The following is a 22,282-nucleotide window of genomic DNA, read 5'->3' on the forward strand; positions in this document are numbered from 1 at the left end:
ATAATATTCTCGAGGTAAAGGCAATTCTCCATATTTTATGAATGAGAAACTGAGGCTGTGTAAAATTAAAGCGAAATTTCCTGGGCTCATGAGCTGTGAATTTCAGAAAACCATGATTCATACCTAGCTCTAAGGTGTAGCAAATTCACACACACGCACGCTCACACACACACACACAGACACAGACACACACACACACACACACACACACACACACACACACACACACACACACACAGTCTATTCAATTTCAAACTCCAGAGACTTATTCTTCTCTTTTCCTGTTTCCTCCATCTATTGCTCACCCATCACTTTTGGCTAAGAGGTCAGAGTGATTTCTTAGATATGTCTTTAAGCCATTTTCTCCCTATCTACTCCAAGCCACCATTGTCTGTGACAGGGAAAGCTGGCGTCGCCTTAGCTGCGTCCATGGCTATCTTTGACGATTGGAGACTCTCTCACCTTTGTTCTCTCCTTGGCCCGGAACTTGCCAAGCAGTCTAGGTTACTGGCCACTGAACTGCAGAGATCCAACTATCGCTGATTCCACAACATTGAGATTACAGATTTGCTGTATGTATGTGTATGTATGTATGTATGTATGTATGTATGTATGTATGTATGTATGATGTATACATACATGGGACACACACACACAGACACACACACAACCAGGGGTTCTGGGATATCTGACTCAGATATCAGGATGCTTGCAAGGTGAGCACTTGACTGAGCCGTCTCCCTCACCCTCTAAAGAGGCGTAAAGCACTGTGTTTTTTGCCTTGCTGGTCCATCTAAAGAAGTGTCTTGACCACTGGGCTTGTGTTGTGGGATTGAGAGTCTGGGCTAAAGTTCCAACTCTGCTAGTTAACATGTTTGTGATCTTGGGCCAACCTCCCTGGTCTAAGTGTATCTTGGTTTCTTGGGCCGTTGTAAGAAATGGTGACAAAATGGGTGGCTTAAAAAAAATAACAGAAATTAATTTTTTCCAGCCTGGAGACTGCAAGCCCCAAATCAAGGTGTCGGCCTGGGTATGCTCCCTCAGAAGGCTGTAGAAGAAGTTTGCTTCTTCCTTCTAGTAGACCCTTGTGTTTGTCAGCTCCTAGTCGCTGTCACCAGCGTCACTGGGCTTCACCTAAATCTGTTCCTTTACGCAGCGTACACTCTCGTGTGTCTCGGCCTTCTAATGTGGATAAGCAAAACGAACCCTCAATTTAGCATGACTTCATCTTTAATTATATTTTTAAAAACTTTATTCCCTAGCAAGATCACATGGGCAGATATTGGAGGTCACATGTGCAGGTATTGCAAATCAGAACTTCAGCACAGCTTTGCGTGTGTGTGTGTGTGTGTGTGTGTGTGCGTGTGTGACTTTTAAGCTTCAAGCTAGTGTTCTGACTATACAATGGAGATAATCCTCTCATCTACCTATGGCTCTTGCAAAGATTAAGCGGCAACTATGGTCAGGCCCTCATACAGTATCGGCTACATGCCTCGGACTTAAGTATTCAAAGCCCTTTACGATTCCCTCCACACTTCTCCCACCTTTTCTTTTTATTCCCAGTTTCTATCATGGTCATTTACATGTGTTTGCTCAAGTTTGAAACAGAAAAAATACACAGAAATCCATGTATAGCTTGATCCTTCCTCCCTTCTATTAATCCAGAAGATGATTTTGAAGTGAGTCTTTCAAACTAATGTATTTCCCTCTTACAGGATTTGTGGGGACTCACAGTCCAATGACAGATAAAAGACGACTTTGCACTACTCAGCAGTACATAATTCCCAATACGCCCGTGAGCACAATTGCTTTCGATGAAGACTTTTGTGAAGAAGCCTGCTCTTCCCCATCACCATCCAGTGAAATGGGTGAAGATGACATGTTCTTTACTGTCAAAGAAGAAGTGCAGCAACTGCCTAGAAGACCATCCAACCAGGCCTGGATCAGCCCATTTCTGGAAAAGCAAGCGTCAAATAAGTCTTTTAAGAGACTATATTCAGTGAATGCCACTCCTATGGAAGCTGCGGGTAGACATGTACCACTACAGAGCCATCCCTCGGGCAAGCCCAGGGGAGATTCTGGTAGGTATCAATCGCATCGTGGGTTCTAACCATTCTTTTCTCAGTTTGTCTCTTTCCGGATTTAATTTTAATGTAAACAAAGCCACTGGTTATTGAGCCAATGGTAGGCCATATTCTAGAAGTATGGTAAGAGCTATGTCAGCTAGACATCAGAATACTTTCGACAAGGGTGACATGTGAGGAGATAGCAGATGTGAGTTGCTAATTCAGGTGTTGCAGCAGACAGTAGCGGTGGTAGGTTCTAGTCTACGTATATGTTAAGCTTTTATCGTGTGCTAGGATCTATGTTGAGCATTTCGGGTCAATTGACAAAACCAGACCATAACATTTAGGCAGCTCGTCTCCCCATCTTACAAATAAAGACGCCGGGAATTAATAGGAAAGGGTAGTATGTGTGAGAATGAAGCGTTTCAACCTCAGCTTCCATAGAAGGAGAAATTGTCAAAAGTGAGGAAACAGAGGGTGGGGGAAACAGTTTAGTGTTTGAAAGACCTGAGCTTGAGTCTCTAGAAGCCATTTAAGCTGAGCATATAAGCACATGTCTATAATCCCAGTGCCTCCACAGTGAGAACAGAGTACACACAGTGGTTAAAACATCATTATCATCATCATCATCATCATCATCAGCAGCAGCAGCAGCAGCAGCAGCACCACCACCACCACCATCACCACAAGCATCACCACCACCACCATCACCACAACCACTATCACCACCACCACCACCATCACCACCAGAGAGGCTGTCTCAAACCAGGTAAGAGGTGAGGACTAAAACTTGAAGTTGCCCTCTGACCTCCACGCACATGCTGCTGCGTGCATGACTCTGTGTTCACACACTCACATGTGTGTGGAGTGTGTGTACATGCACACATAGGGTAGGTACATACACACTCAGGCATACACATGTACACACATAGATTTTTTAAAAATTAATCACTAAACATAAGGAAATGGAACATAAGAAAAAAGGGTTTGGAAGTGAAGATCTTGGGTCAAGTCCCTTCTCTCTCTCTCTCTCTCTCTCTCTCTCTCTCTCTCTCTCTCTCTCTCTCTCTCTCACACACACACACACACACACACACACACACATTCTGAAGCCATGATACAGGTCTACCAATGTTCTTTGAGCTTGCTCTTTTCTTCTGTCAATCAAGGATAATTATTGCTATGAAGAGTACTTGTAATTAGAGGGTTCATTTAAAAAAAAATGTTCCCTAAACACAGTAGAGACTATATACTGTTGGTGGCGTTAATGATGCTGATGTCCAAGCTGGAAAGGAACTAGAAGGAAAACACCAGGAACTGTCACATAGAAGGAAGGATTGGATTGATGTTATGTAGCACTTTTGTGACAATTATTTTTATTTTGGGTCAGGACGGGGGACAAGGAGGAAAGAGATTTTACTCCAGATGCTAAGACAGGTTGGATAAGATAGTCCGCTGACACAGTATCTGAGATTCTTTCATTTCTGAGATGCTGGACCCAATGATGGGTTGCGGTTTCTGTGATGTGGTTAACACTTTAAAAAAAATGTATGTTTGTGTGTGTGCAGGTACCTGTGTGCATATGTAAAAGTGTGCATGTGCACGCGCATGTGTGTATGTGTGTGTGTGTGTGTGTGTCCATGAATATGCGTGGGAAGGTCAGAGGACAACCTCATACGTCATTCTTAGGAGTCAGCCTCCTTTTTAGACAGAGTTTGTTGGTCTGGATCTCACTCCTTAGGTTAGACTGCCTGGCCAGAGAATCCCAGGGTTCCTTCCATCTCCCCGTCCCTCACTCTGCAACTGCAGACACACGTTCCCACACCAAGTGTTTTCACACAGCCTCCTTTGAGTATCTGATGCTTTTGCGGTGAGTACTTTATCAACTGAGCCGTCCCTCCGGCCTGGTTAACTTCTCTTGAGTCTTGCTCCATATAGGGTAATGTACCAATGCGAGCACACAACTTCAGTGTAAATCTTATGATCTCTCTATTGAGATAGAAGATGGCAGTTTCTCACGGTTTAGAAACAGAACCAGAGGCCCGTTGAGGGTTCTCTTATGGTAGGGTCAAAGTCAGGATTCAGGCTTCTCTCTCTGGCTCCAGGTCAGAACATCAATGTCAGTTCTTCCGCCTTGAGCACTTTCATTGTCCTCAATGGTAACCCCTTTGTCCCGGACTTCCTGCAGACATTTAACCAGCCTCATTTCGCCCTGTTCAAGTCTTTAGTGAGGTATGACAGGCTTGTTCTTTCCTAGCCTCCTTTTCTTGCTTTAGTTTTCCCCCTCAGAATTTATCAATACATTGAGACTTCTAAACTCACTCCTCCTCCTCCTCCTCCTCCTCCTCCTCCTCCTCCTCCTCCTCCTCCTCCTCCTCCCACAAGGAGAACGGAAGCACAGGGAGATCTGGTTGCCTTGTTCTCTTCTGTACCCTTAATGTTTTGAACGCTGTTGGGCTAATTCCTATGTTAGCCAGCAAATGAATGAACAGAACAAGTATCATTTCACTGGCAATCAAGTGACATACGTAGTAAAAGCTCCATGTTCCCGGTGAGAACAAGGGAGCTTAGGCCAGTTGATGTTCTAGGATTAGACTCCGACAGCCCAGATTTTGGTAGACTGTACTGTCACGCTAAACCTGTTGCTTGCCAATGCCTCAACATGATTATACTGGAGTGTTTTGAAGGGATGTCCATATTTCAGCTTAAGAGACAGGACAGCGCACTCTGCCTACACCATGCCTTATTATGTTACGTTCCAGAAGTTCAGTAGAAGTAGATTCTTGATACACACTAATTAAATGGCTCCGCCACTAGGCCTGGAAGTCCACACTAATGGGTGTTATTAGTTTTTGCACAGCACTGGGTTTGAAAGCTGTCACTCACTCACACATTTGGAAAGGCTGTTCCACTTTTATATTCAGGAATAATTCTCACTTTGGATCAGTCAGATTCACTACACTGTTCTTGTGTTGTCTGTCTGTCTGTCTGTCTGTCTGTCAGTCAGGTAAATTGAGCACACAGTGGAAGACTCTCAGTGCCTAGTAAGAACAAAGCAAGATGGCAGGAATTGAATTGAATTCCTTAGAGATACTTTGGCTGTCTGACACTCTGTGTTAGGAAGATGGCATTATGCATTCTAATTTTATACATTTTTGAACTTGAAAATAATTCTGTGGGTTGTTTAAAAATATTCTAGGAATGTTCCTGTTACTAAGAAGTCCATCAGAGACTTGCGGAGGATGATTTAAAACATGTAAATTATCTTAATTTATCACTAAAGGAAGAGACTTCTAATGGGTGTAGGTCAATGTATAGAATTTCTCAACTAAAAACAATGTAAGACCATACACATAAAAATGCAAATAGAATATATAGCAATGGAAGTATGATTGAGCAAAGAGGGAAAATTAAACCTGATATTAACGTCAGTGGGAGAATGTATTGTTGCGTATAGACTCAGCTTCGGGGTAATCTATTTATTTACTTACTTATTTATTTATTTTCATTTTCAGCTGGTTTTACAATTTCTAATAAAAATGGAATAACTAGCTTCTGGATTTGTTTTCAGATCATCAATTGTCAGTGTGTGAGTGGGCTGTTGATCCTTCCTTGCATATAACTTTTCTCTTTACAAAGTTCCCAGAATCAGAAGATGGTGGCCCGCTTGCGTTAGGCTGAAGTTCAGCTATGGCTCTGCTTTGCCTTCCAGATCCTGTTCTGAGGCCTTTTACCGCCATTGGCCTCTGCAGTAGCGCCAGTCAGAACTCCTCTTCCCAGCAGATAAACTGTAAGACCTCCTCAGAAGCTGTGCAGCAGGATAAAGCGTCAGCCTCAGCCTCAGCCTCGGCCTCGGGACCCCTGACACACAGAGATTTCCTATCCGTCTACGGAAATGCATTAGCAAGAGGCACCAGAACATTTGAGATGACCCCCAAGCATCTTCAAACCCCCACAGAACGGAGGGCAAAGGCAGCTATTGCCTTCCATGTCCCTGCGGCCAAAGAGCCCCTGCCTCTGCTCGTGGGCTCTTCTACCCATTTATTTTCCAAAAAGTTAATGAAGGCTCGCTCCTCAGCAGCCCCGCGCCCACCACGGTGTTTCCATACTGCTTGCTCACAGACTCTTTCGAGGCCAGTGGTGAATGCTCACTTACACTGACTGCTGAGAAGGAATTGTTCTGTGAGTGCTTCTCATCTTCCAGTCAATGCCTGGCCACAACAACAGAAAGGGCCTCAGATGTATTGATTTCCACAGAACCATTGTTAGGCTTTGTGAAGCATTTTTGAACCTAATAAATAATGTCAAAAGTCTCTATCGCAGCCCCCCAAAAATGTTCTTTTTGAAGCATTTGTGATAGTATTTTTGTTCTGCAGTGTCTCCCACTGTTACAAAGAATTTGTGCTGCACAATGAGGACCGGGGTGCACCACGTGCCACTTTGCAGCATGGCCTGCTGGGATCGGAGGTCAGGCTTTTGTTTTGCTATTACAGGTAAAGGATTTCACTTCCCAGCCTCGGCTTAGGGCTAAGGATATTTTCTAAGGGACTTTGGGATTTCTACGGAGACATTTGGAAAACATAGCCAAAATGCCTGCAATTTAATAGTTAACATGAAGTTTGATTACTCCTGAAGTGCCTAAGGAAATTCTTCAGGCTATATGAAAGGTGTATCAGAAACCTGAAGCCAGATCCTAGCTGGTGGCTTTGAACACTTAGAAGTAAGTTTAGTGTTTGTTTTAAAGGGGGAAGATTCCAAAGCTTTTGGTTTGTAATAGAATAGTCTGGCAACTTTAGGGAATGTACTAGCAAGCTGGTCATCCTAAACAACACATTTAAAACGTTTATGGGTCACTTAACAGACTCACACGATTGCTTTTCAACACAATATAGTGTCTGATAGCTTTATCAGTGATTTTATGGGACAACATTTGTTCCTTTTAATGTCCATGAAGAAGTGGGCACCAGTGTGATCAGTGTGCAGTCTTTCTTCAGTCTTGCAGTTTCCCCACAGGCTTGGACTGGGGAAGTGTGATACATAAAGGTTATAAATATTACATTAATATTTTCTTTTTAGTTTAACGTAGTATGTATGCCTGTATGGGTTTTATAGAGTTTTGATTCTGGGGAATTCTAACACATGATTCAATCGTGAGTTAGCACACAGTGTTTTCAGAGCAGGGTAGCACTGCCTAAGGAGATTCGAAACCAAATTGGCTAAAATTCTTAACAGCTGATGCTAAAACAGAATCTGGGCTTGACACGGCAGATGGACTCCCTACCTATAGAGCCTGCACATAAGCAAATTTATCTAAAAATTCAATGCAAAAGAAGAAGCTCTGCTGGTCTCAAACTCACAGAGATGATCTGGCCTCTGCCTCCAAAGGAAGCTGGGATTAAAGATGTGTACCACCATGCCCAGCCTGTGCTCAGATTTAAAAACTAATCTAAGGCAATATCTACTAGCACAATTATTCTGTGACATACATATGAAACAATATTTGACAAAGCATTGCTGAAAACTCTAAGCACACTTTAAGGTGAGGATTTCTTTTCAAATAAACGGGGTAATAGCCAGAGATTGCCAAGCAGTCCCCTTCAAGAATCCCATTTTTCACTCGAATAATGAATGAGATGTAGCTGGCTATTTCTCGTTTTTTGAGTACATGCCTTTGGGAGAAAACTCAGTTGGTCCAGCCCTGAACGCACTTAGTGATGGAAGAGAAGCTCGCCTAACCCTGACTGTCACAGGCATGGGCTCGTACACCAAAACTACTACTGGAACTTAGACACAAAGAGAAATGTACTGGGCTATTTGCTATTACTTTGGAAAACAGCGCTGAACTATACATTTACAATTCAAAGTCAGGAAATACATGATGTGCATTTATGTACAACCCAGGCAGTGAGGACAAGAATGAGGTCTCATATGCTAGGGCAATCTGCTTTATAGGTTCAAAATTACAGCTCACTCTTCTTTCTTATAAAGAGATGTGTTTTCATTTAAAGCCCATTGATTACTCTTATCCTATAAGAGTCTTATAACCGATGTAAAATGTCTTCTTCATGGAAAAATAATTATCTGAACATTGTGTTTTAAAATGTGATATTGTTGGACGTAAAGTGCTGGTGCATTCGTGGAGGAGATATTTGAGAGATACTTTGATGAAGAATATTCATAAATCAAGAGCTCCTTTTGTAACACATAAAATAATTAAATAAGCAACAACTTCTGGAGTTAATATTTATTTATTGCCTATTAGGGGCTGTTCTGAGTACTTGATGTTCAGTAATAATTCAGTTACTCCTTACAATGACATCATGTCCTTACAATGACTTACAGTGTCTCCATTTCACAGATAAGGAAGCTTTATTTTTTTAGTGACAATAATTATATAAAATATATAAAAACAACTTCAAAATGATATTATGAAATTCTGTCATATAGTGTGTATTAAGGCTAGTAGACTGTATGTTTGTGATGTGTGTACACTCTACGAGTGTCTATAATTAAAATTGTGTACCGTGCTGCTTATGCATAGGTGAAGTAGATATAGGAATTCTGCCTGAATTCCCTGACCTCCTGAGGACATTGTGGAGAGAAGGAGATCATAATTCTGGTCTGACAATATGCAATACGTTTTAGAGCAAAGCAGGATCAGATCAGGGGTTCTTAGCAGTCAGGTCATTGGGATGATAGCAACTCTGTGAACAATGATTTAGACGATAAGGGAAGGCAATTCTGGAGTTTACAAAAGATGCAGCATTTTCCAAGATGACTAGAGGTGACCGCCATCAAACTCCTGAAGGTGACAGAAGGGGACACTGTAGAAGGCGAGCAAGTGTTCTGTAATGGTGATCGGGACTTGGCACTACTTCCTCCATTTGACCCGAGCTTCTTCACTGTTCAACTGAGGTGACCTGTTTCGTCTGCTGCAAAGGATAATTCGAAGATGAAACTTCCTATCAAGCCAACGCATCTCTAACAGCAAGAGTCTGCACTGACAAGTGAGTCATGCTGATAATAATTAGCAGGGCTGGGACCAGGAGGCAGGAGCTGATGCAGAGGCCATGGAGGGATGCGGCTTACTGGTCTGCTTCATGTGGCTTGCTCTGCCTGCTTTCTTATACAGCCCAGGACCACCTGCCCAGGAATGGCTTCACCCACAATGGACCGGGCTCTCCCACATGGATCACTAATTGAGAAAATGCCCTACAGCTGGATCTCAGGGAGGCATTTCATCAACTGAGGCTCCTTCCTCTCTGAAGGATAGATTGTTACCCTTCCTCACAGAACCAGGAAGGCAGCAGTAGGATGCCGTGCTCATGAGTGCCACACCACGACGTCATATACAAAGCAAGTTCCATATTTTCTTTGATGACAACAATAAATAATTGACAAATTAACCGTTCACTTAGAACCTTCAATGCATTTATTTAATTTCTTCTAAGAAAGGGGTCCTACAGTGTAGCCCAGGCTAGCCAGAGCTTATGGATCCCCTGTGCCAGACCCTTGGATGTTGGATTTTTCAGGTCGTCAACGTCTTGCTAAACCTTCCATTTAGAAAAATTCTTCTTACAGAAATTGCAGTTGGCATTCCCCAGGTGTGATAATTTTAGGCCAACTTTCTATGAACGGTTATGAGATTTCACACAGAGGAGAAAGACTAAGGCAATTTGTGGGAAATCATTTTTATTTTATGTGTGGGGTGTTTAGTCTACACACATGTACTGTACACTTCATGCAGTACATACAGAGGCCATAAGAGAGCATTGCATGATGGGGAACTGGGCTTACATACAGTTGTTAACTACCATGTGTGTGCCAAGAATTGAACCTGGGTCCTCTGGAAGAACACTTAGTGCCCTTAAGTGCTGAGCCATCTCTTTGGTCCTAAGGCAATGTTCTTTGTAACTGTAAACGTATGTTGAGGATTGGACATAACAAAGGCCCCAGAATAGAGGTTGTTATCAGAGGTTGTTAGGAGGACTGCTTCAGAGTTCTGAAGGTGTGTGCTTTCTCTTTGACATTGTCCAAGGTCTTTGAAACATGATCATCACCATCATCTTCATCAACTTAGATTTTCCGGGTTCCTTTTTGCCCTATGACTAGGCCCCCACTCCTTTCTCCTTCAATCTCCCCACTTGTATTTTCCCGCAGAGAATTCAGTCTGATCTAGTAACTTAGTGACTCTGGAATCCACCTCGAAGCAGTAGTTGGTGAAGTGTTGATTGACACTTAACCATTTGAGGGAGGCCCAGTAACAGCATTCAGAACGGTGCCAACCAACCAACACTAATTTTTCTCATCTTGTTCCAGGAACCCCACTGGTAATTTTGACTAAAAGAGAAACAATCCTTTTCCATTGACAAGTGAGACCAAGTTTTAGAATTAGTTCTTTCATTCATTTTATAGAATTGATTGAATACCTAATATGTGCTAGGTTTTTTTGTTTGCTTGTTTGTTTTGTTTTTGTCTTTTGATGTTTGAGGTGAAAATCCATTTTGTCCAAGGAAGCCTCGGTGATGAGCCTCTGTAATGCTGATAGTCCTTTAGCAACTGTCCTAGAATCTAAATTCTTCAACAATTTAAAGTCCACTTGTTGTCAATTATGAACCAAACCAAACAACCTGTTGATCTCAGTTATGTATTTTGATGCAGATATCTCAATGCTGTTTATGACAGCATGACCCTGCACCCTGATGGAAAGTGTTGAACAAGACGGATGAGCTGCCACGACGCAAGATAGAGTTCACAGGCATACTACCACCCCAAATCCCAAATGCCGCACTCAATTCCCTCAGAAGATTTTGAAAGGAGGATAAATACAGTGGAGATTTTGGGTCATTTAGGCTAGAAGAATTATTGAAGGCTTTCAGTGGTTGAGTTTAATTAATTTTGAAGAGTAGAAAATTTGGGGGATGCACAAACTACTCTGAAGCATAAGAAGTAGCAGTCAGGGGCCAACCAATATTTGTGCATCCAGAGGTATATATATATATTCCCTCTTTTTTCTTTTTAATTTTCTATTCTTTGTGAGTTTCACATCATGCACTCCAGTCCCACTCATCTCTTCATCCCCTCATATGTGTCCTTTTCCCTTGCAAACTCCTCCTCCCCAAATAAAAAAGAAAAATGCACAAACAACAACAACCACAACAACAACCACCACCACCACCACCATCCCTCGTGGAAGCTGTAGTCTGTCACAGTGTGTCCCATAGTATGCCCCTCTATCCACACATCTTCACTTGCAAATGTTCATTGTAATGAGTCATTGGTCCAGTTCAAGATTCTTGACCTATGCTATGGAGATGCTTCAGCTTTGGGTCAGCATTCACAGAAGATATAGACTTTGGGGTAGGCCAACTCAGTGCCCTGGATCTGAGCCTGGGTGGTTGCTGAGCTGGTCAGCATGCTGGCTTTCCCTTATCCATACCACCAGGGCAAGTTCTCCAGCACTGCTCTGCCTGGGCCACCTAGTGCTGCCATAAGCAGGAGGCAGGATTAGCTCTCCTGCTCTCATAGCCTCAGGGCTTGCTTATCTTCACTCATGCCTCCAGAACCAGCTCCACTGTGCTGCACAGTCAAAGTGTGGGGGTTAGGGGGCGACACTCTCTCACGTGCTGCAACATGTGAGGGGCTGGGACAGCTCTCCTGCTCTCACACCCTCCAGGCTGGCTCACCCATGCCTTGGTCATTGGGGCCAGCTCCACTATGTTTCACAGGCAAGGTACAGCATCTGAGCTACTGAGTGCTGCAGCCGCTGAGAGGCAGGGCCAGCTCACCTACTCTCAGGACCTCAGGGCCAACTCTCTCAGCTGTTGTAGATGGTGAGGGGCGAGGTGGAGGAAGGCTTTATCCCCTACCCCTGGATGCCTCATAGCAGACAACTGTCAGGTCCAGCTCTCTCACTTGGGATTGGCTTTCCTGTACCCCACCCCCACCAGGGTCAGCTCCACAGTGCTTTCTAGGTGGGTTGCAGGGTTTGTTCTCCGCAAGTGCTGCTGCAGCCAGCGAGGAATGTGGCCAGCACTCCAGAGTCCCACATCTAATGAGGGGCAGGGCCAGTTCTGCACAGTCTCTGGACAGCCATGCAATCCTCAGCCGCTGCCCCAACCAGGGACATCGCCATGCTCTCTAGTGGTAATATGAGCCACGGACATTGACACTGACCCCTGCTGCTGCATAGTCATATACTCAGACATGGCCCTCAGGAGTGGCTCAGCCTGGGACCTCGCCATGGCCCCAGGAGGTGGGGCTGGTCACTCCCAACAGGCTACTCATCTTCATCTCTCTTCATAATGCTCACACTGCTCCACTTTTCTTTCTCTCCCATCTGTCCACCACATACTTGCACATTGTCGTGGCTCCCACTGCAGGCTGACCATGCAGCTGACAGGCCCTAGGCGACAGCCTCTGTCCCTGTTGTATGGTCTGGTGGTAAGTAGGTGTCTATGGCCGGTCTGTGATGTGCGCTGGAGGGCAGGTCTGTGGGTGGCATGGTGGTCTGCAGGCATCTGTCTGTCTTCCTCCTTCCATGCTGCGCTGCCTGAATTTGATTTTTGTGAGTCCTGGGCATAAAACAGCTTTGGGCACCAATGAGGCATCAAGCTAGGATGAACAAAGGACTGCCATGTGCTCTGCCAATGGCTGATATAAGAACACCACCACCAACAAGGTTTCTCCACCCAATGTCAGTGGCGGGGGGTGGGGAGGTGGGAGGTATATGCATTTTTAATAGAACCCTTTAAGGAAAAGAATGGAAAAGTATGACGAATGTTTGTGAATCTTAAATCTCATTGGGAGCTTTGTAAATCCATTTCTGAGCAAGAACAAAGGCATGGCTAATTATTAAACAATGAAATGAAATGTACCTGAAGATCTATAAACAAACATGTGTTGTCACCAGGGCAAGGGAGGAATGGGAGGTGCTGGGGTCCGATGGGAGGTTCTTAAATGCTTTATCATTTGCCTTTGTTTGTAACTTTGAACATTAATAACCAAAAGCAAGCCATCATTAAAAGTAAATGTAGGCAGGCAGAGTGTGGGTAGCCTTTGGTAAATATTCCAAATACATTTTTAAAGAATGAATGCAGCTGTGGGCTTAGCCAATACCACAGAAAACAAAACAAGAGAAACGGCTCCAACTGTGAGTGTCCCTTGGAAGGAATGGCCTAGTCTCCTCATGCTTGTTTCTACAGCCAGCCAATTGCTAAAGCGTAATATGTTGACAGTCATAAACGCAACGGAGAGGAAGAGCTGCACTTCATTGTGAACTCTTGGGTTTCTTAAGGGGTAGACTGTCTTTATATTTCAGGGGATGAACTTGAATCTAAAAATATTGTGCATACATTACAGGTAAAGTACAATTTCAGTCTGACTGCAATGGCACATCTCAGTATTCTTTTCGAAAGTTTCTTTCAAACATTTTTATAAGCTCATGAAAATAATTCTGAGAGTTGTTGTATAGCAGGCCCTTAAGCTGTGCCAGTCTCTGTTCTAATTCTTTTATTGTGATGCCACTGCTCCCTCCCAGCCTTATTTTATTTTCTTTATAATCCTTTAAAAAATTATGCGTATGGGTGTTTGCCTGCATAATGTGCCTGTACATCACGTGTGTACCTGGTACTCATAAAGACTGCCATATCCCTTGGAACTGGAGCTACAGACAGTTGTGAGCTGCCACGTGGGTGCTGGGAATTGAAACCAGGTCCTCTGGAAGAGCAGCCAGTGATCTTAGCCCCTGAGTCAGCTCCCCAGCTCCTTCTCACCCATTTTCAAGGCTGAAAAGAAGCTTCTAAGGGCTGGTGGTCACCTGAAGATGTAAAGTCAGTCCTGAAGCACAGGTGCATGGCTAGCTAGTTCACCAGTTTGAGAATGCTATCGTTCTGGTTTTAGTTTGAAAGAAGTTCGTGTTGAAAGCCAGGTTTGAAACTGAGAATAAAGAGGTTAAGTTCCTTGTCCAGGGTCACATGTGAGGTATAAGAGGCAGGCCACACGTCCTTCAGGCTGACTCATCTCTATCATGCTGCTGTTCCTGTCAGCTGTCCTCTGGTCTCTAAGTTTTCTAGAGATTGCACAAATATAAGAATAACTGTTTAAGTGTATCCCCTTTCAGCTGCTTAGAAATCATCCAATTAAATGATACATACATTATCTAAAACATAAAGCAGAAAAGACAGAACGCGTCATTTTTAGAGGCATGGTCTCCCCAGCTCAGGCTAGCCTGAATCTCACGCCGTAGACCCGAGTGAACTTGAGTTTGCACCAATCCCTCTGTGTTGACCTCCCAGGCGCTGAAATTACCACTGTGTCTGGCCAGAAAATATAAATCTTAATAATATAAATGCCTACATGGAGTGACCACTTCTTGCATGCTTTTAAAAATCTACATTTGTTATTTTGCCCTATCTTGCACTTATCTCTTAATGCAGCCTGTCTGGGTGTTTAGAATCGCAGAGGCTGTCCCTAGACTGTCTATTAACTGATCCTTGAATGCTTCTTCGGGGTGAAATCAGAAATCAGCATCGCGTGTTAGTTCCCTCCTTCCTGCACCTCTAGGTTAAAGTTGAATTCTTTGAGATCGAGGTTTTTGTGTGTGTGTATGTGTGTGTGTGTGTGTGTGTGTGTGCGCGCGCGCGTGCGTGTGTCCTTAACAATGTTCTCTTCACATGTCCATGCATAGGCTTGACAATTGCTTGTTGACCCATTTTAACCTCTTTTGAGCGTCATCTTCAAAGTGTAACTGTCCTTGACAATGAAAGAGACCTTCCTATTGTCTGGTCCTTCCAGGCAATCTTTATCATGGAGCTCAATGGCTTTCAGATGGAGGGGTTGGCAAGAGGAAGGAGACAAAGTAAGCTGTTGTTCCTGGGTGACTTTTTCTGACGTTTCCCCTTTCTCTCTTAGAAAGGAGCATTTCTATAGAAGATGACAGACATTTTGACAGGTGCAATATGCTTTGAACTGTTGTGTCCGATAATTCTTTTGTCTTGGCTCTTCCCAGCAGAATGGTACATCTTAAAATGCTGATATGCATATTGTTTGCTTTTCATTTAGTGTGGTGAAGCTTTCCTTCCTCCTTCCCCCCACCCCCACCCCTCTCTTTAGGGCCTTTGCACGCATGTCACTAACCCAGATGGGAAGGCCAGCATTAGTACAGGGCACAGCCCCCAACTCCTCTACTCCATCTCTCTCTCTCTCTCTCAATGGAAATCACATTCTTCTTTATTATTCTTTTTTAAATGGAATAAGAGAAAAAGAAGTTACCTGAAGGTATGACAAGGGCAAAAATTATATGCGGGCCCCATCACCTGATGGACACAAGCATCATTTGCGGACTAGTGCACCTCCTTTCCAATCTTTTCCTTGGCGTGTCTGCACACAGGACTATTTTTATAATAAACTCCTACTAAACATATTCTGTAAGTTCATTTCTCCTCCGTCACAATGGAGCTCTGGTAAATACATTTTATATAGCTTTGTTTTGTACTTGCCACACTTAGGGTATAGATTCCTATTTATGGAGGTTGCTTCTTAAAATAAATTTGGTAGCTTTTGTCCTGGTCCAGACCAATGTCTAAGCATTTTTTCTGATGTGCTTTCTTATCTGTAGAGATTAAGAAACGGTGATGTTACATCGAAAAGAGTTACTCCAACCCATGGTTCTATACAGAGATTCTGAGTTGGATCATCTTCATTTTGATTTAGATGAGTTCAGTCTACACAGAGTCTTATGATTTGCTATAAATGTGGGCAACTTTTTAATCTGAAAAACTAGACAAACTGCTCTTTAGGAACTAGAATTGGGAGCTCCTGGGTACCTATTGATAACAGCACAGTACTGTTGTCCATGTGTGAGATGATACAGCAGTAATGCTTTAACATTGCTTAATTCATTTTTTTGGGTTGGCATTTTGCATATTTCTATTAAATGCAGCTATTGCTAAATGCTTTGCCACTCCAAAATAACTAAAAGGGGCAGTCAGAATAAACACAGGGGTCATGTTTATAGACTGAAATAAATAAAAGCAGCCATACTCTTCCTACAGTGATGCTGTTCATCTTCTCGGCTACTTTTTTTTCTCTTGCTTTTTCCTTTTCTTTTTTTTTCTGCTTTTCTGCTAGGAAAATTCTAGAGTATGCCAAAGAATGAACTAATGGGAGGTTTTAGATTTGGGGCTTATGGGAGAAAATATCATGAGGTGATACTGTCACCACTACAGGGACTTACTGTTACAGAGAAGGGAAATCAAGGCAGGGCAGGACCTTTTCTGAGTCTGACATACTGATTTGTACAGGATCCCAAAAGACAGAATTGTGCACAGTGTAAAACATTGAACTATTTGTGGCTTGCACTGGCAAAGAAGATCAAATTCGAATGTTTATTGAAAATGATAGGTAGAAAGGCCCAGTTTTCAAATGAGGGCACATCAGACTAGATATGGAAATAATTCAAGTTTGTTTCCGGTTTGTTTTCTGAGAAGTACATCCTCAACACGTCCTGTGTTCTTGGTGACAGCCTCCACGCCCTCCCCACATCTCTAATGCTCTGTCTTCCGGTTTCCACTCTGCTTCATTCAGAAAGTCTCCCATAAGCTGAAGGGAATCCCCGAGAAAAAGAAAAAAAACCAACGTAGATTATGACTTGTCCTAAATTACAAAGTCATGTCTACTGTGGTGCAAACTGAGAGACACTGTAGCGGGAGCACTGTGGGTCATGTGATCAGGTGACCTTCATCTGGGCTTCGTGACTCTGCCAAGTAACAATTGATTAATGGTGTGTGGTAACTCGGAGAGCGAATCCCATTGGCTCCGCTGAGTTTGAAGACTTCCTCATTATCTTGGGCTTTTCACTGCCACCCTTAGGAAATTTTACTCACAAATTAGGCTGAACAAAGTCTTCTCAAAGAAAATTAATGTTTGGTATTTGGCCGTCGGGAAGCAGAAGGCTTGGTGATCATTTGCAGCATCGAGAAAGGGGAGAAGGGCAGGTGGCAGTTAAAGAACTGGCCTGCGTCTCAGGCGTCCTGTGGGTTCGCTTTCCAGAAGATGCCACCTAACCAAGGCTCTCACTTGACTGACAGGTCGGCCTTATCTTTCACCCATGCAGTGTGTGTGTGTGTGTGTGTGTCGGGGGAGAAGTTTAGAATTTCCAATGTTTCACCAGGTTTTGAGGTTTAGCTTTTCAGGAGGTCTGTGACTCTCTGATCTCTGTTGTCCTATGTGATGATGGCACCCCTGTTTATTTGGAGTAGCAATGAGTGGGTTAAAATAGAACTTCACCTCTATATTTCCTTGTAGGTAGAGTAGCTGTGTAGATCTGTTTGCATTGATGGGATACAAACACCGCTCCACCTGTGGGATATAAATAGAACCCTACCGGTGGCAGAGCTGGGCATGCGTGCCATTTCCCAGAATACCTCTTGGTAGCAGGAACAAACAGCCTTCTCAAGGTGGGGTGATTGGTGAGTAAAGATGCTGGATATCAATGCTCCTGTCCACCACTTTGCTTCAGTATGATGATTGTTATCAGGGGTCGGTGCTTGCCGACAAAACACCTGGCTTCTTGGTCACCAAACGGAAGCCAAGTCTTAAGAATAAAACTCACAGTTTCTGTCTCCGGAGGTTTAGCAATTGGAGCAATGTAGGGGGGCCTGCTTCTTTCAGCCATTGTTCCTCTTGGGAGTTCTACTGGGTGCATTGGGGAGGTGAGCAGCATACAGGGACGATTACTTCTGTCACTTGTCTGTGGCAAGATTCTGTCCTTCCAGGTTCTTTCTCACCCAAGCCTTACCAAAGCGGTGTGTGATGTTTTTTTCTGCTTTTAGTAATTAGAAGGGTCTTTTCAAAAACCACATTTTTTTTTTGTTTTGGTTCTAAATTTTATTTCAAGTCACTCAAGCTGTTGGACCAGCCGTTTTCAACCTGTGGGTCTCCACCTCGTGTGTGTGTGTGTGTGTGTGTGTGTGTGTGTGTCTCATAACAGATATCCTGCATAACATGACAATTCCTAACAGTAGCAAAATTACAGTTATGAAATAGCCTTGGAGCAATTTTACGGTCTTAGGTTTGGGTCAACACAATACGAGGAACAGCATTAAAGGGTTGTAGCATCAGGGAAGCTGAGGACCACTCCGACTCTGAACTCTAGACCTGCAAGAAGGCGACTTATTTCCGAGCTCTGCCATTTATGCAGTCATGTAGGAAACATTCTCTGTACAGCTACAATTTGTCAAGGAAGCAGGGAGGAGAGCCAAGACGTTACCTATTGTCTTACCATTTGTGCTAATGAGTGGAAGGCACATAGCACTGAAAGAATAACAGGAAAACATGGACTGATTGGGGGGGGGGTCCAAAGAAAACAAAGAAGGCTATGTCAGTGTGAGCCCTGGCTGGCTCAAGATACTGGAAAGGAAGCAAATGGCTATGCTTAAGGCTGGTGTGCTCAGACGGAGGCCAAGTTGTGCGAGCCCAGGCAGAGATGAACTTATGTAGCCGGGTGAAGTTCCATTATAAAAACCGTGTAGTAATAGCTGGGTGTGGTGGCGCACGCCTTTAATCCCAGCACTGGGGAGGCAGAGGCAGGCGGATCGCTGTGAGTTCGAGGCCAGCCTGGTCTACAAAGTGAGTCCAGGACAGCCAAGGCTACACAAAGAGGCCCTGTCTCAAAACACCAAAAAACAAACAAACAAATAAAACCACCCCAAAACAACCATGTAGTGTTTCTGTAGCGCTTGAGAGTGCTGTCCATGTGGACCACGTGGTTACATGAGAAGGCATAGGATGAAGTATTAAGGAGATTTTTGAGTTCCAGAAGGCACTGTGAAGCATCTTGCTCTATCAAGTAAAACAGAGTATGGGCTAGAATGAAACTTCATATGACACTTAAAGCTAAATCAAGGTTTTGGAGACATTTCATCTTGGACTGGGATATTCTGAGCTAAATCTTCTGATTTCCGTGTGTGTGTGTGTGTGTGTGTGTGTGTGTGTGTGTGTATGTGTGTGTGTGTGCATATGTGTGTGTATGTGTGTGTGCATGTGTGTGTACATGCACGCTCATGTTACATACATGTCGTTTGCCTTTGGTAATTGCAATTGTGTGGATCATTCCAAAATACTGTTAAGCTGTTTCTGGCTCTCACCCTGTATGGGTCCTACCTTTTAATAAATGAGTTTTGAAAAGTCCAAAGATTTTCTTAACTGAAAACAATCCTTTAATGGGATAGGGCCGAACACTGGGACAGGGGGCTTGAGTAGTGATTCTCACCCTTCCTAATGCTGTGGCCCTTTCCTACCATTCCTCATGCTGCGGTGAACCCCAGCCATAAAAGTCTTTTCATTGCTATTTCATAATTGTATTTTTGCCACTGTTATGAATCTGTTTTCTGGTAGTCTTAGGTGACCCCTGTGAAAGAGGCATTCAATCCACAAAGATGTCAAGACCCTCCAGGTTGAGAACTGCTGGTCTGTGAAGAGTCCACTGCAATTACTTGGCAATGTCCAATTTCCACTATACAAAGCCAACCCATGTATGTTTCCACATGGCGTTAGAATGCGTTCATGTGTGTCTGTTCCCACCCTCCTCTCCCATACCATGTTCTACTTTTATGACAAATAGCATCTTTATCTTTTCGATCTAATATTTTAGTTTATAATTTTTGAAATTGATTTTTGAGTGTATGAGTGTCTTGCCTGCCTGTCTGTGCATCCTACACATATAGTGCTTTAGGTGGCCAGGAGAGCATGTTGGATCCCTTAGGATTGGAGGCACAGAAGGTTTTGAGCCACCATGTGGCTGCTAGGAATGGAACATAGGTCCTCTGGAGGAGCAGCCAGTGTTCTTAGCCACTGAGCCATTTCATATTGGAGGATTTTTTTTGAAGCTAATGTTTAATGTAGGCTACAGCTGAATTTACTCAAGTTATAGAATCACACAATTTAAAAAATAATGAGGTGCTTTTAATTTTTTTTATTTTTTTAATAATTTATTCAGATTACATCTTGGTTGCTATCCCCTCACTTCTATCTTCCGGTTCCCCCTCCCTCCTTCTTTCACTCTATTTCCCTCCCCTAGGCCTGGGACAGAAGGGGCCCTCCTCCCCCACCATACGATCACAGCCTATCAGGTCTCATCCTGGTAGCCTGCTTGCCCTTCCTTTGAGTGCCACCAGGCCTCCCTTCCAAGGGAAAGGGGTCAAATAGAGGGCACCATAGTTCATGTCAGAGTCAATCCCTGCTCTCCACACAACTGTGGGGAATGTGTTGTCCATTGGCTAGATCTAAACAGGGGGGGGGGTGTCTAGGTTTATTGCATTCATTGTCCTTGGTTGGTACAGCAGTTTGTGCAGGTCCCCCCCCTGGGTCCAGATCTGCCAGTCTTGGTGGTCTTCTAGTAGGGTTCCTGGACCCTCTGGGTCTTTCTATCTCCCTATTCTCCCATACCACTCTCATCTGGAATCCCAATAGCAAGTCCCAGCATCTGTCCCAATCTCCCACTGAGTCTGTGCATTATGTGTGTGCCTGGTGTCCACGGAGGCCAGAAAAAGGCATTGGATACCCTGGGTCAATATCACAGATGGTTGCAAGTTCTCATGGGGGTGGTGAGAACTTAATTCCAGTCTAGTAGATGAACAACTAGTGCTCTTAGCCACTGGGCCATCTCTTTAGGCCATTTACAGAATTCCTAATGGTCATTGAAACACTTAAGAATCTTGATTTTTAAGTAACCAGAAATTGCATTTTGATGAACACAATTAGGGAAAAAAAAAAAAAAAAAAAAAAAGACAGTTTTCTGGTTCCCATAAGTCAGTGTTTCTCAACCTTCTCAATACTTCAGCCCTTTAATACAGTTCCTCATGCTGTGGTGACCCCAACCACAAACTTAATTTCATTGCTACCTCATAACTAATTTGGCTGCTGTTATGAATCATAGTGTAAATATTTTTTAGAGAGACTGGCCAAAGGGGTCGAGATTCCCCGATTCAGAAGTAGTGCTGACATAAATGAAGGCTCGTGAACCGCTCAGGCTGGGTCTAGGAGCTCAGGAAAGTTTACATTCTTTCCTTCCTTTTTTCTTGGCATGTCTTTAGTGGAGCGAAGAATCTATGTGGTTTTCTTTTCTTCCTAGAAATTACACTAAAGTGGGGCACAACAAGACACTTGCATGTTGCAAAAGTAGAGAAGAGGAATATTCTCATGTTAATGCACTTTCCATGGGCCAGGTAGGGGGAATCTTCTACAGTCTTTGTTTTGCCTTCTTCAACTTAAATATGAGCTCTGTTCTCCTCTCAACTGTTGAGAATCTTGAAATTCTGTGTCAAGGATATTGTCAGTATAGTTTAATAATAGAATTATCTTTCAAAAGAACACTTAAGTGGAAAGGTTGCCTGAGCCAGTGCTACTTCAGGTATGCCATGCTAGTGATTTTGAACTATGTAGATTTCTAGTCATTTCCAAGAATATGCCCTTCCCATGGACCACAGCGAGGTCTGGTCCATGCCCTTTCTACATAGGACGATGGTTTAGAGGCTTTGATGTTTATTCCTAGAGTTTCCCTTCTGTTTTCAGATGAACTGAAAGTTATTATCTGCCCCCCATCCTGGGTGTCATTTCTGTTCACTCTGCGAACGAAGAAGAGCAAACCCTGCCTGTAGATTTGGTTGATGGACTAAATATGGTAACATTGGCAAAGGTTTTAGAACTGTGTCAACGACTTGCTATAAAAGGCCCAGTGACAAGGAGCCTTGATGAAGTGTGAGGTGACTGTATGCCTTTCCCTTGTTCTGCGAGAGACCGGCATTTGCCTCTTTTCATTGTCTCAGAGCACAGACTGTCTGGTCAAGCTGGGTGTGCGGTCTGACCCCACTGTTGGCTATCTGTGTGACTTACATGACTCAACCCACCCTAGCCTTAATGTCCTTTCCTAGAAACCGTGTCCAATAATAGTATTAGCTTCTTAAAGCTGCTGTAAGGATTGAGAGAGCATTTGTCAAGGGATAAGTAACTCACCTGAGACACAAACATTCAAAGCTTTTTATGGTTATGGTTATTCAATGCCTTTGTCAGCATGTAGGAGACAGTTGGCAGACAATAAACACTTCCTAATCAATTCTTTTATACCTTCCCTATATTGCATTTTCCCTTCTAGTCTTAGATTTTTGTTTATTGACACCCTCCTCTTCCATTAGCATAACAGGTTCCATGATAACAGA

At 43.5% G+C, this 22,282-nt stretch overlaps 1 protein-coding gene and 1 non-coding gene across 2 annotated transcripts in view; one reads left to right on the plus strand and one right to left on the minus strand.

Annotated features, from left to right (window-relative positions):
* C31H12orf42 (chromosome 31 C12orf42 homolog) overlaps window positions 1-6,227 on the plus strand; it is a 105,383-nt gene extending 99,156 nt beyond the window's left edge. Inside the window, exons 6-7 of the mRNA XM_051172758.1 lie at window positions 1,716-2,081; window positions 5,779-6,227. Of these exons, the coding sequence (XP_051028715.1) occupies window positions 1,716-2,081; window positions 5,779-6,227 (815 nt within the window). The remainder of the gene's footprint in view (window positions 1-1,715; window positions 2,082-5,778) is intronic.
* Window positions 6,228-12,631: 6,404 nt separating this feature from the next.
* Window positions 12,632-12,772, minus strand: LOC127183835 (small nucleolar RNA SNORA48). The gene has a single exon (XR_007830083.1). It is a non-coding gene; the product is annotated as a small nucleolar RNA SNORA48 (small nucleolar RNA).
* Window positions 12,773-22,282: the final 9,510 nt, after the last annotated feature.

Source organism: Acomys russatus, chromosome 31, assembly GCF_903995435.1.
Source record: "Acomys russatus chromosome 31, mAcoRus1.1, whole genome shotgun sequence".
NCBI classification, from domain to species: domain Eukaryota; kingdom Metazoa; phylum Chordata; class Mammalia; order Rodentia; family Muridae; genus Acomys; species Acomys russatus.